Source organism: Salvelinus fontinalis, chromosome 10 (genome assembly GCF_029448725.1).
Source record: "Salvelinus fontinalis isolate EN_2023a chromosome 10, ASM2944872v1, whole genome shotgun sequence".
In the NCBI taxonomy this organism is placed as follows: domain Eukaryota; kingdom Metazoa; phylum Chordata; class Actinopteri; order Salmoniformes; family Salmonidae; genus Salvelinus; species Salvelinus fontinalis.
In genome coordinates this window covers 1594809-1607979 of record NC_074674.1, presented here as the reverse complement: position 1 = coordinate 1607979, position 13171 = coordinate 1594809, and the positions used below count along the sequence as shown (strand labels likewise).

At 40.7% G+C, this 13171-nt stretch overlaps 1 protein-coding gene across 3 annotated transcripts in view; it reads left to right on the top strand.

Annotated features, from left to right (window-relative positions):
* LOC129863340 (leucine-rich repeat and calponin homology domain-containing protein 2-like) overlaps positions 1-13171 on the top strand; it is an 80699-nt gene that overhangs the window by 45799 nt on the left and 21729 nt on the right. For 2 of the 3 annotated variants that reach the window (XM_055935245.1, XM_055935243.1), the window contains 7 exons: positions 182-244; positions 726-774; positions 1006-1044; positions 1444-1581; positions 2556-2606; positions 3775-3838; positions 11098-11204. In XM_055935245.1, coding sequence (XP_055791220.1) covers positions 182-244; positions 726-774; positions 1006-1044; positions 1444-1581; positions 2556-2606; positions 3775-3838; positions 11098-11204 — 511 coding nt within the window. The remainder of the gene's footprint in view (positions 1-181; positions 245-725; positions 775-1005; positions 1045-1443; positions 1582-2555; positions 2607-3774; positions 3839-11097; positions 11205-13171) is intronic. The other variant, XM_055935244.1, reaches the window with a different exon arrangement.

Below are 13171 nucleotides of genomic sequence, written 5' to 3'. Positions count from 1 at the left end.
CTAATTACATTGGTAACCAGTATATAATAGCAATAAGGCACCTCGGGGGTTTGTGATAAATGGCCAATATACTGTCCAGGCACCGCTTTGCATCGTGCTTAAGAACAGCCCTTAGCCGTGGTATATTGACCATATACCACACCTCCTCTGGCCTTATTGCATCCTCTGTTTACCTGTCCAGGTTCCTCAGTCACTCTGGCAGCTCCAGCAGCAAACAGAGGTCCCCCTGCCAGGCCATCCGCAGGTACGTACGTACAGCACAGCTCTGCCTAAACACATGACTTCTGCCCCTCACTCTGCTCTGACAGGTGACTACTGTATACCGTATCAACGAGACCGTGGTTCGGTTGCATAAAACTAACCAGTTTCCTGGGCACAGGTCAAGTTTAGTCATGGACTAAAAAGCATGGTCCATTCATGCTCTGTTGAAACTGGCCCCATGACTGATGTTATAGGGTGTTGTCATAGTATAGTTATTACGATGTGTAATTACTATGAAAAGAGTATCAGTAGGCACAAATCATACTGTATGATGATGATGATGATGATGATGAGTAAGGTGTTTAAAGTAAAAACTCCATTGTGTCTGTCTGGTGTTATTTATTGTTGGCTGCCTTCTAGTATTGAGCCAATTTGTCCAGTAAACTGTAAATAAGGCTTACATTAATGTAAGTTTGTATGTGTGACACAGAGTGAGTCGGTGTGTTTTCCTGTCTCACTCGCAGTGCCTCCCTGGATGAAGGGAGCAGTGGACCGTCAGTGCTGAGTGGGCAGGTAAGGAACTGGACTTTCTGTACCTGTTTTTTCTGTATCCGTTTTCTACAGGAAGCAAGCAATTCATTATTTCCATTTGTGCAAGTAAAACTAGCAATCCTTTTCTCTCATCTCATCGGCAAAATTCACAGTCATATTTTCAGTTTCACTTTTAAAGTGTGTGTGTTTGGTGTTTGGTTTTGGTGTCGGTTTCACTCCTATTTTTCTTTCTCCCTGTCTTTCTCCGGAAAGGACCCCGACTTCACAGACGATGACACAGCTTTCTCTGAGGTCACCCATTTCATTCATGCCTTTGTTTTCTCACCCTCATCATCATGCATGTGATGATGTGTCTGTGTATACCACAGGAGGCTGGTGGAACCTTAATTGGGGAGAACGGACTTTTGGTAATGACTGGAGCGGAATCAGTGGAATGGTATCAATTGGTTTCCAGGTGTTTGATGCCATTCCATTTGCTCCATTCTTATGAGCTGTTTTCCCCTCAGCAGCCTCCACTGGTGTGCATGTGACCTTGTTACCTTTAGTGATGTAAGAGGAGGCTCTAGTCTTCATTTCTTTATATTGAAGGCTTGTGCTGCTTAAGCCAAGTTTTTTTTTGTCCATTATTGCATTGCCATTTGATCAGTACAGTGTCCAGTACCTTGGCCTTTCAACTTTGTCTTTCTTCAGCCGTCCTCTTCCTGCTCTTTCGATGGCAGTCTAAAGTCAGAGTCTGACACAGAGCCAAAATGGCCAGAGGTTCCACCCGTACTCAACCAGAACGAGGAGCGCAGGAGGAACAAGTATCTGAGGAAAGATTATCTAAAGGTATGAAACCATGACTTTCACAATGCAGTCTTACTTACTTGAAGCCTTGTTCATCAAAAGCAGCTTTCCAGCATACTAGGTACTGGGTGATTTAAAAAAAAAAGTTTTTAGTGAGACTGCCTAAAGAAGTTTAATTTATTTTATTGTTGGACATACAAGACTGTAAAAATACCAGCAAATCAATTCCAAGTGATTTTAGTTTTGGAAATCTGTTTCACGCATATAGAGACATATGTGATTGTATAAAAATGTAAGCAAAGTTTGAAATTATTATGTTTTAGTCAACAATTATATCAGTTTGGGCTTCCTGTGGTCAATTTGTAGTCTACAAATTATGTGTAATTGTGTTCTGGCCACCTGACCATCCGCTCAAGAAAAAATTGTCCTGTGGCCGAATCCTGTTAATGATCCCTGTTTTAGACGCAGCACCTATGCCAAGAGCAAGCTCAAGTGTTTACCCCATGCATACCTCAATATGGCTGCTACATGGCTGGACTTGTAGTTGTGAACATATTATTAAAGGTTTAATTTTCCCCACTGTATGAAACTTTTCTTTCACAGGCTGGAACAAATACATCCCAGACTGTCCAGGGAGGTAGATGACAAAGGGCTGTATTCTACTATACCGAACAAAAATATAAACGCAACATGTACAGTGTTGGTCCCATATTTCATGAGCTGAAATTAAAGAAGGGGTGAAATATTCATTCTGATTGGCTGGGCCTGGCTCCCCAGCTGGTGGGCCTATGCCATCACAGGCCCACCCATGAAATCTATAAATAAGGGCCTAATTCATTTATTTCAATTGACTGATTTCCTTCTATGAACTGTAACTCAGTAAAATCTTTGAAATGTTTGCATATTGCGTTTATACTTTTGTTTAGTATATATGAGAGGATTCAGCTAGTAGCCTACACTAGGTTCTAGGCTAGATCATGGAGTAAATCTCTTTCTTGATGTGTCTTCTCTTACAGTACAAGTGCCAGAGTGCCCGAAGAAACTCCAGTGGGAATGACGAGTGTGAGGTGTGAATTGCTATTCAATCAAATGCACAGTAAAATCGCTTTCATCCAAATTATATTAGCACATACTTAACTTCTCTGGGATATGTGGGACGGTAGCGTCCCACCTAACCAAAAGCCAGAGAAAATGCAGCGCGCCAAATTCAAATAAATTACTATAAAAATCTAACTTTCATTAAATCACACATGAAAGATACCAAATTAAAGCTACACTGGTTGTGAATCCAACCAACATGTCAGAATTCAAATAGGCTTTTCGGCGAAAGCTAACGATGCTATTATCTGAGGATGGCACCAAAGAGAGAGAAGCATATTTCAACCCTGCAGGCACGACACAAAACGCATAAATAAAAATATAATTCATGCCTTACCTTTGACGAGCTTCTGTTGTTGGCACTCCCAATATTTCCCATAAACATCACAAATGGTCCTTTTGTTCGATTAATTCTGTCGAAATATATATCCAAAATGTCAATTTATTTGGTGCGTTTGATCCAGAAAAACACTGGTTCCAACTTGCTCAACGTGACTACAAAATATCTCAAATGTTACCTGTAAACTTTGCCAAAACATTTCAAACTACTTTTGTAATACAACTTTATAATAACTGTAAAATAATCGATAAAATTGAAGACGGGATGATCTGTGTTCAATACAGGATTAAAACAAACTGTAGCTAGCTTTCTGGTCACGCGCCTCTAACAAACAGTACACTTCACTCGACCCTCGTTCTGAACAGGACTACTTCTTCATTACACAAAGGAAAAACCCTCAACCAATTTCTAAAGACTGTTGACATCCAGTGGAAGCGGTAGGAACTGCAAGAAGGTCCCTTAGAATTCTGGATTCCCAATGAAAACCCATTGAAAAGAGAGTGACCTCAAAAAAGAAAATTCTGAATGGTTTGTCCTCGGGGTTTTGCCTGCTAAATAAGTTCTGTTATACTCACAGACATGATTCAAACAGTTTTAGAAACTTCAGAGTGTTTTCTATCCAAATGTACTAATAATATGCATATCTTATCTTCTGGGGATGAGTAGCTGGCAGTTGAATTTGGGTGCGCTTTTCATCCAAACGTGAAAATGCTGCCCCCTATCCTAGAGACGTTAAGCAAATATCTAAATTGTCTGATCTATCTTTCCGATTAACTTGTCATGTGTTTTGTCTACAGGAGGGGATGAGGAATGCTGATTTCAGCAGCACCCTCACAGTGTTTGGTCTGAAGCCAAGATCAGGTAAGCCTGAATTAATTAAATATTTCGTTACAGTCATTCCTTCTCTGGCTTTAATTTATTAAGTGGCACAATCAATACAATCAACACATTTTAATGTCTTAAACCCGTTAAATAACTTTAAAACAGATAACATGGAGCAATGAGCGTGAACATGTTGTGCAAGTATGAGGTGGGGTATATTATTAATGGCATTCTAGGAAGTAATAGAGTGATTCTGTGTAAGTATGGACCTGTTACAGCTTGTCCCAGGCATGGTGATACACTTGTTTATCACACCTCTTGACTTTTTCCAAATGTTGTTATGTTATAGCCTGATTTGATTAAATTGAGATTTTGTGTCACTGGCCTATATACCCCATAATATCAAAGTGGAATTATGTTTTTAAAGTGTTTTACAAATTAATCAAAAATTAAAAGCTGTGATGTCTTCAGTCAATAAGTATTCAACCACGATGTTATGGCAAGCCTAAATAAGTTCAGGAGTATAAATGTTCTTAACAAGTCACATAATAAGTTGAATGGACTCAGTCAGTGTGCAATAATAGTGTTTAACATAGTCATAAACAAATATCTAATCTCTGTATCCCAAACATACAATTATCTGTAAGGTCCCTCAGTTGAGCAGTGAATTCCAAGCACAGATTCAACCACAAAAACAAGGGAGGTTTTCCAATGCCTCGCAAAGAAGGGCACCTATTGGTAGACGGGTAAAAATATAAAAAGCAGACATTGAATATCCCTTTGAGCATGGCGAAATTCTTAAAACTTCTTCGAGATCGGTGTCCCTTCCATGGGATGGTTGAGCTAATGTAGGCTAATGGGATTAGCATGAGGTTGTAAGTAACAAGAACATTTCCCAGGACATAGTGTCACACCCTGACCTTAGAGATCATTTTTATTCTTTATTTTGGTTAGGTCAGGGTGTGACTAGGGTGGGTAGTCTAGTTTTAGGCCTGGTGTGTAGGCTCTATGTAGGCCTGGTATGGTTCCAAATCAGAGGCAGCTGTCTATCGTTGACTCTGATTGGGGATCATATTTAGGCAGTCTTTTTCCCACTGGGTTTTTTGTGGGATCTTGTTTTTGTGTAGCTGCCTGTGAGCAGCCCAGAACATCACGTTTCGTTTTCTTCTGTATTGTTTTTGGTGAGTTTCATATTTATTAAACATGTGGAACTTTAAGTACGCTGCGCCTTGGTCCATTCATTCCAACGATCGTGACACATAGACATATCTGATATTGGCAGAAAGCTTAAATTCTTGTTAATCTAATTACACTGTCCAATTTACAGTAGCTATTACAGTGAAAGAATGCCATGCTATTGTTTGAGGAGAGTGAACAATTTTTAACATGAAAAGTTATTAATAAACAAAATTAGGCACATTTGGGCAGTCTTGATACAAATATTTTAACAGAAATACAATGGTTCATCGGATCAGTGTAAAACTTTGCACATACACTGCTGCCATCTAGTGCCCAAAATCTAAATTACAACTGGGCTGGAATAATACATGGCTTTTCTTTTCTTTTGCATTTCAAAGATGATGGTACAAAAAAAACACAAATGAACGGTTGTTTTTTTCTTTGTATTATCTTTTACCAGATCTATTGTATTATATTCTCATACATTCCTTTCACATTTCCACAAACTTCAAAGTGTGTCCTTTGAAATGGTATCCTTACGGGGTTATTTACACTTTGGATGGTGTATCAATACACCCAATCATGACAAAGATACAGGCATCCTTCCTAACTCGCCGGAGAGGAAGGAAACCACTCAGGGATTTAAAACAGTTACAGAGTTTTTAGTGGCTGTGTTAGGAGAAAACTGAGGATGGATTGACAACATTGTAGTTACTCCACAATATTAACTTAAATGACATAGGGAAAAGAAGGAAGCCTGTACAGAGTAAAAAATATTCCAAAACATGCATCCTGTTTGCATTAAGGCTCTAAAGTAGAACTGATAAAAATGTGGCAAAGAAATTAACCTCATGTCCTGAATACAAAGTGTTATGTTTGGGGCAAATCCAACACATCACTGAGTAGTATCCTTCATATTTTCAAGCACGATGGAGGCTGCATCATGTTTTTTGGGGATAAAAATAAACAGAGTAGCACAGGCAAAATCCTAGAGGAAAACCTGGCTCATTCTGCTTTCCAACAGACACTGGGAGACAAATTCACCTTTCAGCAGGACAATACTTCAAAATGGCTGTTTCACAATGATCAGCAACCAACTTGACAGAGCTTGAAGAATAAAATAAAAAATTATGTGCACATATTGTACAATCCAGGTGTGCAAAGCTCTTAGAGACTTACCCAGAAAGACATGTATTGACTCAGGGGTGTAAATACTTATGTAAATTATACAGTTCTGTATTTCATTTAATACATTTTCAAACATTTCTAAAAACATGTTTTCACTTTGTCATTTTGGGTTATTGTGTGAAGATGGGTGAGAAAAAAAATATTTAATACATTTTGAATTCAGGCTGTAACACAACAAAATGTGGAATGAGACAAGGAGTATGAATACTTTATGAAGGCACTCTACAATGTCAACTGTGTGTCAAGCATGTGCCTCAGTGTTAGAGGTTGAATTTTCTTGTGGGAGGCTCTGTTTAAAAGTGCAATCTGTGATTGCTACATACATTTTTTGACTCTTCCAGGGGAATGCTATGATCCCTTATTGATGTCCCTTGTTAAATCCTCTTCAATCAGTGTAGATGAAGGTGAGGACAGGTTAGAGAATAATTTTTAAGCTTTGAGACAATTGAGAAATGGATTGTGTATGTGTGTCATTCAGAGGGTGAATGGGACAAACAATGTAAGGGCCTTTGAACAAGGTATGGTAGTAGGTGCCAGGCGCACTGGTTTCTGTCAACGCTGCTGGGATTTTCACACTCATCGGTTTCCCGTGTGTATCAAGAATGATCCACCACCCAAAGGACATCCAACCAACTTGACACAACTGTGGGAATCATTGGAGTCAACATGGGCCAGCATCCCTGTGCAATGCTTTCGACACCTTGTAGATAGAGTCCATGCCCCAACGAATTGAGGCTGTTCTGAGGGGAAAAGTTGGTGCAACGCAATATGAGGAATGTTTTCTTAATGTTTTGCAGTGGTGTAAAGTACTTTAAAGTACTACTTAACTCGTTCCCCGACAAATTGAGGCTGTTCTGAGGGCGGGGGTGCAACTCAATGTTAGGAAGGTGTTCCTACTGTTTGTTTTACTCAGTGTATACCCAATAATTCTTGAAGAATAATGTATAAATGCTTCATGAGCTTAGTTCTACTGTCGTATTTGCTTTTTTACTCCATTGTTTGTAAACAATGTCATCGTAAACAAACACTGTATAGCCTCAAAACATGGTTAAAACTATCATTTTGATCTCATGGTCAGTCCTTGCATCCATAGCTCTGTCTATGAATTTGAGAGTGGTTACATTTCTCCAGCCCCACCCTTCAGCTGTTTACCAATTCAGTGGCTGGGTGACTGCTTTGTTTCAATCGCAAATTTCCCTTTTAACAAAATATAAAATAGAGAAGACAAACTATTAATGGGTGTCAAAGATATTCAACAAACAGGAAAATGGTGTCCCTGTCAGAGTTGCAATCTGTCCTGCACTCCCGGTCAATCACTGGACCTTTGACCTTAGTTCCTGATTACTTTGTCTCTGTTGCCATGATAACAATGATATGTGAGACGACCTTCTCAACTTTCCTTCCAAGAAAAATGGTGGAGGAGTTCAGCGGAATTTTCATGGTATTTCACTATTAATAAATGGTTTACAAAATCTAAGCAATGTGGTGTTGAACCCACAGAAAGGAAACTAACATGCTGACCACACCGCCCGCGTCGTGTGCTCGAGCGTTGCAAAATAAATGTATACAACATGTTATTCAATCATTGCACCGACACTGCTCGCATGCGTCCATGAGCGTCTGCATAGCCAGGCGCTAAAATAGAACTTGGTTCTATTTGTGATGGTTGACGCGCTGCAAGTCCCGCCTCTCCCATCTCCTCATTGGTTCTTAGGAGCACATACTTATGGACGTGATTGAAAGATGAACTGAGGTCCACACTCCAGTCCAGTTGATGGTGGAAATACACCTTAAAGTTAGTTGCCACCATATATTCCAAAGAAGAAGAAGCCTGAAGGAGGAGAGATTACTAGAAACAAACTCGGTTTACCTTTTTATGTGTGGATTAATTGTCAGAGTACAGGACCTTGTGCATTTCAGGTAAAATAACAACTCAATGTTTATATCCCAGGACAAATTAGCTAGCAACAGCAATCTAGCTAAATTAATATACACTGCTCAAAAAAATAAAGGGAACACTTAAACAACACAATGTAACTCCAAGTCAATCACACTTCTGTGAAAATCAAACTGCCCACTTAGGAAGCAACACTGATTGACAATAAATTTCACATGCTGTTGTGAAAATGGAATAGACAACAGGTTGAAATTATAGGCAATTAGCAAGACACCCCCAATAAAGGAGTGGTTCTGCAGGTGGTGACCACAGACCACTTCTCAGTTCCTATGCTTCCTGGCTGATGTTTTGGTCACTTTTGAATGCTGGCGGTGCTTTCACTCTAGTGGTAACATGAGACGGAGTCTACAACCCACACAAGTGGCTCAGGTAGTGCAGCTCATCCAGGATGGCACATCAATGCGAGCTGTGGCAAGAAGGTTTGCTGTGTCTGTCAGCGTAGTGTCCAGAGCATGGAGGCGCTACCAGGAGACAGGCCAGTACATCAGGAGACGTGGAGGAGGCCGTAGGAGGGCAACAACCCAGCAGCAGGACCGCTACCTCCGCCTTTGTGCAAGGAGGAGCACTGCCAGAGCCCTGCAAAATGACCTCCAGCAGGCCACAAATGTGCATGTGTCTGCTCAAACGGTCAGAAACAGACTCCATGAGGGTGGTATGAGGGCCCGACGTCCACAGTGTTTGTGTTTGTGTTTACAGCACAACACGGTGCAGGACGTTTGGCATTTGCCAGAGAACACCAAGATTGGCAAATTCGCCACTGGCGCCCTGTGCTCTTCACAGATGAAAGCAGGTTCACACTGAGCACGTGACAGACGTGACAGAGTCTGGAGACGCCGTGGAGAACGTTCTGCTGCCTGCAACATCCTCCAGCATGACCGGTTTGGTGGTGGGTCAGTCATGGTGTGGGGTGGCATTTCTTTGGGGGGCCGCACAGCCCTCCATGTGCTCGCCAGAGGTAGCCTGACTGCCATTAGGTACCGAGATGAGATCCTCAGACCCCTTGTGAGACCATATGCTGGTGCGGTTGGCCCTGGGTTCCTCCTAATGCAAGACAATGCTAGACCTCATGTGGCTGGAGTTTGTCAGCAGTTCCTGAAAGAGGAAGGCATTGATGCTATGGACTGGCCCGCCCGTTCCCCAGACCTGAATCCAATTGAGCACATCTGGGACATCATGTCTCGCGCCATCCACCAACGCCACGTTGCACCACAGACTGTCCAGGAGTTGGCGGATGCTTTAGTCCAGGTCTGGGAGGAGATCCCTCAGGAGACCATCCGCCACCTTATCAGGAGCATGCCCAGGCGTTGTAGGGAGGTCATACAGGCACGTGGAGGCCACACACACTACTGAGCCTCATTTTGACTTGTTTTACGGACATTACATCAAAGTTGGATCAGCCTGTAGTGTGGTTTTCCACTTTAATTTTGAGTGTAACTCCAAATCCAGATCTCCATGGGTTGATAAATTTGATTTCCATTAAAAAAATGTGTGTGATTTTGTTGTCAGCACATTCAACTATGTAAAGAAAAAAGTATTTAATAAGAATATTTCATTCATTCAGATCTAGGATGTGTTATTTTAGTGTTCTCTTTATTTTTTTGAGCAGTGTAGTTTGTTCAGAGTTCATTTTGATATTTCAACCCGCGTGTCCTGATCGCGTCTGGTGTGGTTGGACAAAATCAACATGCGCGTAATGGCGCACACTCTCGAGCAGTGTGGTCAGCATGTAAGGAGATTTCCTTAGAAGTAGTTATAGTATAATTAGTACATAATGCTATACACTGAGTATACAAAACATTAGTGGTGGAAAAAGTACCCAATTGTCATACTTGACTAAAAGTAAAGACCTTAATAGTAAATGACTCAAGTAAAAGTAAAAGTCATCCAGTAAAATACTACTTGATTAAGTCTAAAAGTATTTGGTTTTAAATATACCTAAGTATCAAAAGTAAATGTTATTGCTAAAATTTAGTTAAGTTTTAAACGTAAAATCATTTCAAATTCCTTATTAAGCAAACCAGACAGCACCTTTTTCTTGTTATTTTAATGTGTGGATAGCCAGTGGCACACTCCAGCACTCAGAAATAATTTACAAACGAAGCATGTGTGTTTAGTGAGTCCGCCAGGTCAGAGGCAGTAGGGATGACCAGGGATGTTCTCTTGATAAGGGCGTGAATTGGACCATTTTCCAGTACTGCTTAGCATTCAAAATGTAACGAGTACTTTTAGGTGTCAGGGAAAATGTATGGAGCAAAAAGTACATTATTTTCTTTAGGAATGCAGTGAAGTAAAAGTAAAAGTTGTCAAAACTTTTTATATTAAAGTACAGATACCCTGAAAACGTGTTAAGTAAAAATACTACTTAAAAGTACTACTTAAGTACTTTACACCACTGCAAAACATTAAGAAAATCTTCCTAATATTGAGTTGTTCCTCAGAACAGCTCAATTCGTTGGGGCATGGACTCTATCTACAAGGTGTTGAAAGCGCTGCACAGGGATGCTGGCCCATGTTGACTCCAATGATTCCCACAGTTGTGTCAAGTTGGTTGGATGTCCTTTGGGTGGTGGACCATTCTTGACACAGACAGGAAACTGTTGTGTGAAAAACCCAGCAGTGTTGCAGTTCTTGACACAAACCAGTACGCCTGGCACCTACTACCATACCCCGTGTAACTGATGGTTATGGATGAAGACAGTCATGAAAATAACTGTCACAACTGTTTTTAAACAGGGTTTCCCATACTCTTGTCAAAATTGCATGACCATCACAGCCCTAGTCTGAACATTCCAAAGTTACAATTATTGTTGGAAGGAAGATTGTGAGTATGATCAGTAAAAAGTCTCGACTCTGATCTCATCTCTGCAGGGCTCAATGGTATTCCCAGAGGTCCATTGTTTGAAAGTTCCCTAAATGTGTAATTTCAGTGATTTCTGTAGGTCACAACCTATATGTTTCTTATATGTTGGTGTAGCGTTCTGTCGAAGCAGCCGTCAAGAGTCGTCAGACCCCAGTTTCACCATGAGGAGGAAGATGGAACACCTGAGAGAGGAGATGGAGCAGATTGGCGTCCTACGGCAGGTCAGGACACTCTGAAAACACCAGATGACAAACAATGACTAAGACCAACACCAATAATAATCATTTGGGGAGGAGGGGTGCTTTTATTTGTCCTGTTATACACGTGTGTGTAATGTATTTTATTTTATTTTGCATATCTCAACTCCCCCTGAGGCACCCGCAGGGAATGGGGTCACGCCATTGTAGAGCGCCCCTGGAGCAATTAGGGTTAAGTGCCTTGCTCAAGGGCACACCGGCAGACCCTTTCACCTTGTCGGCTCCGGTATTCGAACCAGCAACCTTTTGTTTACTGGCCCAACGCTCTAACCTTGAGTAATCCGATTAGACTTGCAACAGTCCTTTTCATTCTAAACTGAATTGACTGAATCCTTTATAAAATATGTGTCAAGAGTTTTAAGAACAATCAGCAGCTATTCATCAGGTGTGAACAAATGCCTATTATATTGGCAGTGTTGACAGGAGAATGTATTACTGTAATTCTAAGATGTTTTCCTCATCTGATGAGACTTGAATGGGCTATTTCATGTTTTCCTCAGAATTCTCGACGTGTCACTACTTGTTCTTCCAGACAGCTACAGGTAGCGTTGGGCTTTCGACAGCATCCCAGTGGGGCCCTCGGGGCTCCCCAGAAGCATGCACATTGCATGCCCACATTTATATGGAGCTGTGGAGTGAAATAGTTTAAATTAAATATATCTGTTATACAGTTGAAGTCAGAAGTTTACATACAGTTGTGGCCAAAAGTTTTGAGAATGACACAAATATTTATTTTCACAAAGTCTGCTGCCTCAGTCTGTATGATGGCAATTTGCATATACTCTAGAATGTTATGAGGAGTGATCAGATGAATTGCAATTAATTACAAAGTCCCTCTTTGCCATGCAAATGAACTGAACCCCCAAAAAAACATGTCCATTGCATTTCAGCCCTGCCACAAAAGGACCAGCTGACACCATGACAGTGATTCTCTCGTTAACAATACATTTGTGGAGTGGTTGAAAAAACGAGTTTTAATGACTCCAACCTAAGTGTACAGTCGTGGCCAAAAGTTTTGAGAATGACACAAATATTAATTTCCACAAAGTTTGCAGCTTCATTGTCTTTAGATATTTTTGTCAGATGTTACTATGGAATACTGAAGTATAATTACAAGCATTTCATAAGTGTCAAAGGCTTTTATTGACAATTACATGAAGGTAATTCATGAACGCGCTTTTTGACAACAAGATTACCTTTAAAATGGGATAAGAAACATGTATGTCTGAGGAATTTTAATTATTCGATTTCTGTTTTGAATTTGGCGCCCTGCACTTTCACTGGCTGTTATCATATCATCCCGTTACCGGGATTGCATCCATAAGAAGTTTTTAACAAACTATAGTTTTGGCAAGTCGGTAAGGACATCAACTTTGTGCATGACACAAGTAGTTTTTACAACAATTGTTTACAGACAGATTATTTCACTTATAATTCACTGTATCACAATTCCAGTGGGTCAGAAGTTTACATACACTAAGTTGACTGTGCCTTTAAACAGCTTGGAAAATTCCAGAAAATTATGTCATGGATTTAGAAGCTTCTGATAGGCTAATTGACATCATTTGAGTCAATTGGTGGTGTACCTGTGGATGTATTTCAAGGCCTACCTTCAAACTCAGTGCCTCTGCTTGACATCATGGGAAAATCCAAAGAAATCAGCCAAGATCTCAGAAAGAATTGTAGACCTCCACAAGTCTGTTTCATCCTTGGGAGCAATTTCCAAAATGCCTGAAGGTACCACGTTCATCTGTACATACAATAGTACGCAAGTATAAACACCATGGGACCACGCAGCCGTCATACCGCTCAGGAAGGAGACGCGTTCTGTCTCCTAGAGATGAACGTTTTTGGGGGGCAAGTGTAAATCAATCCCGGAACAACAGCAAAGGACCCCGTGAAGATGCTGGAGGAAACAGTTACAAAAGTAT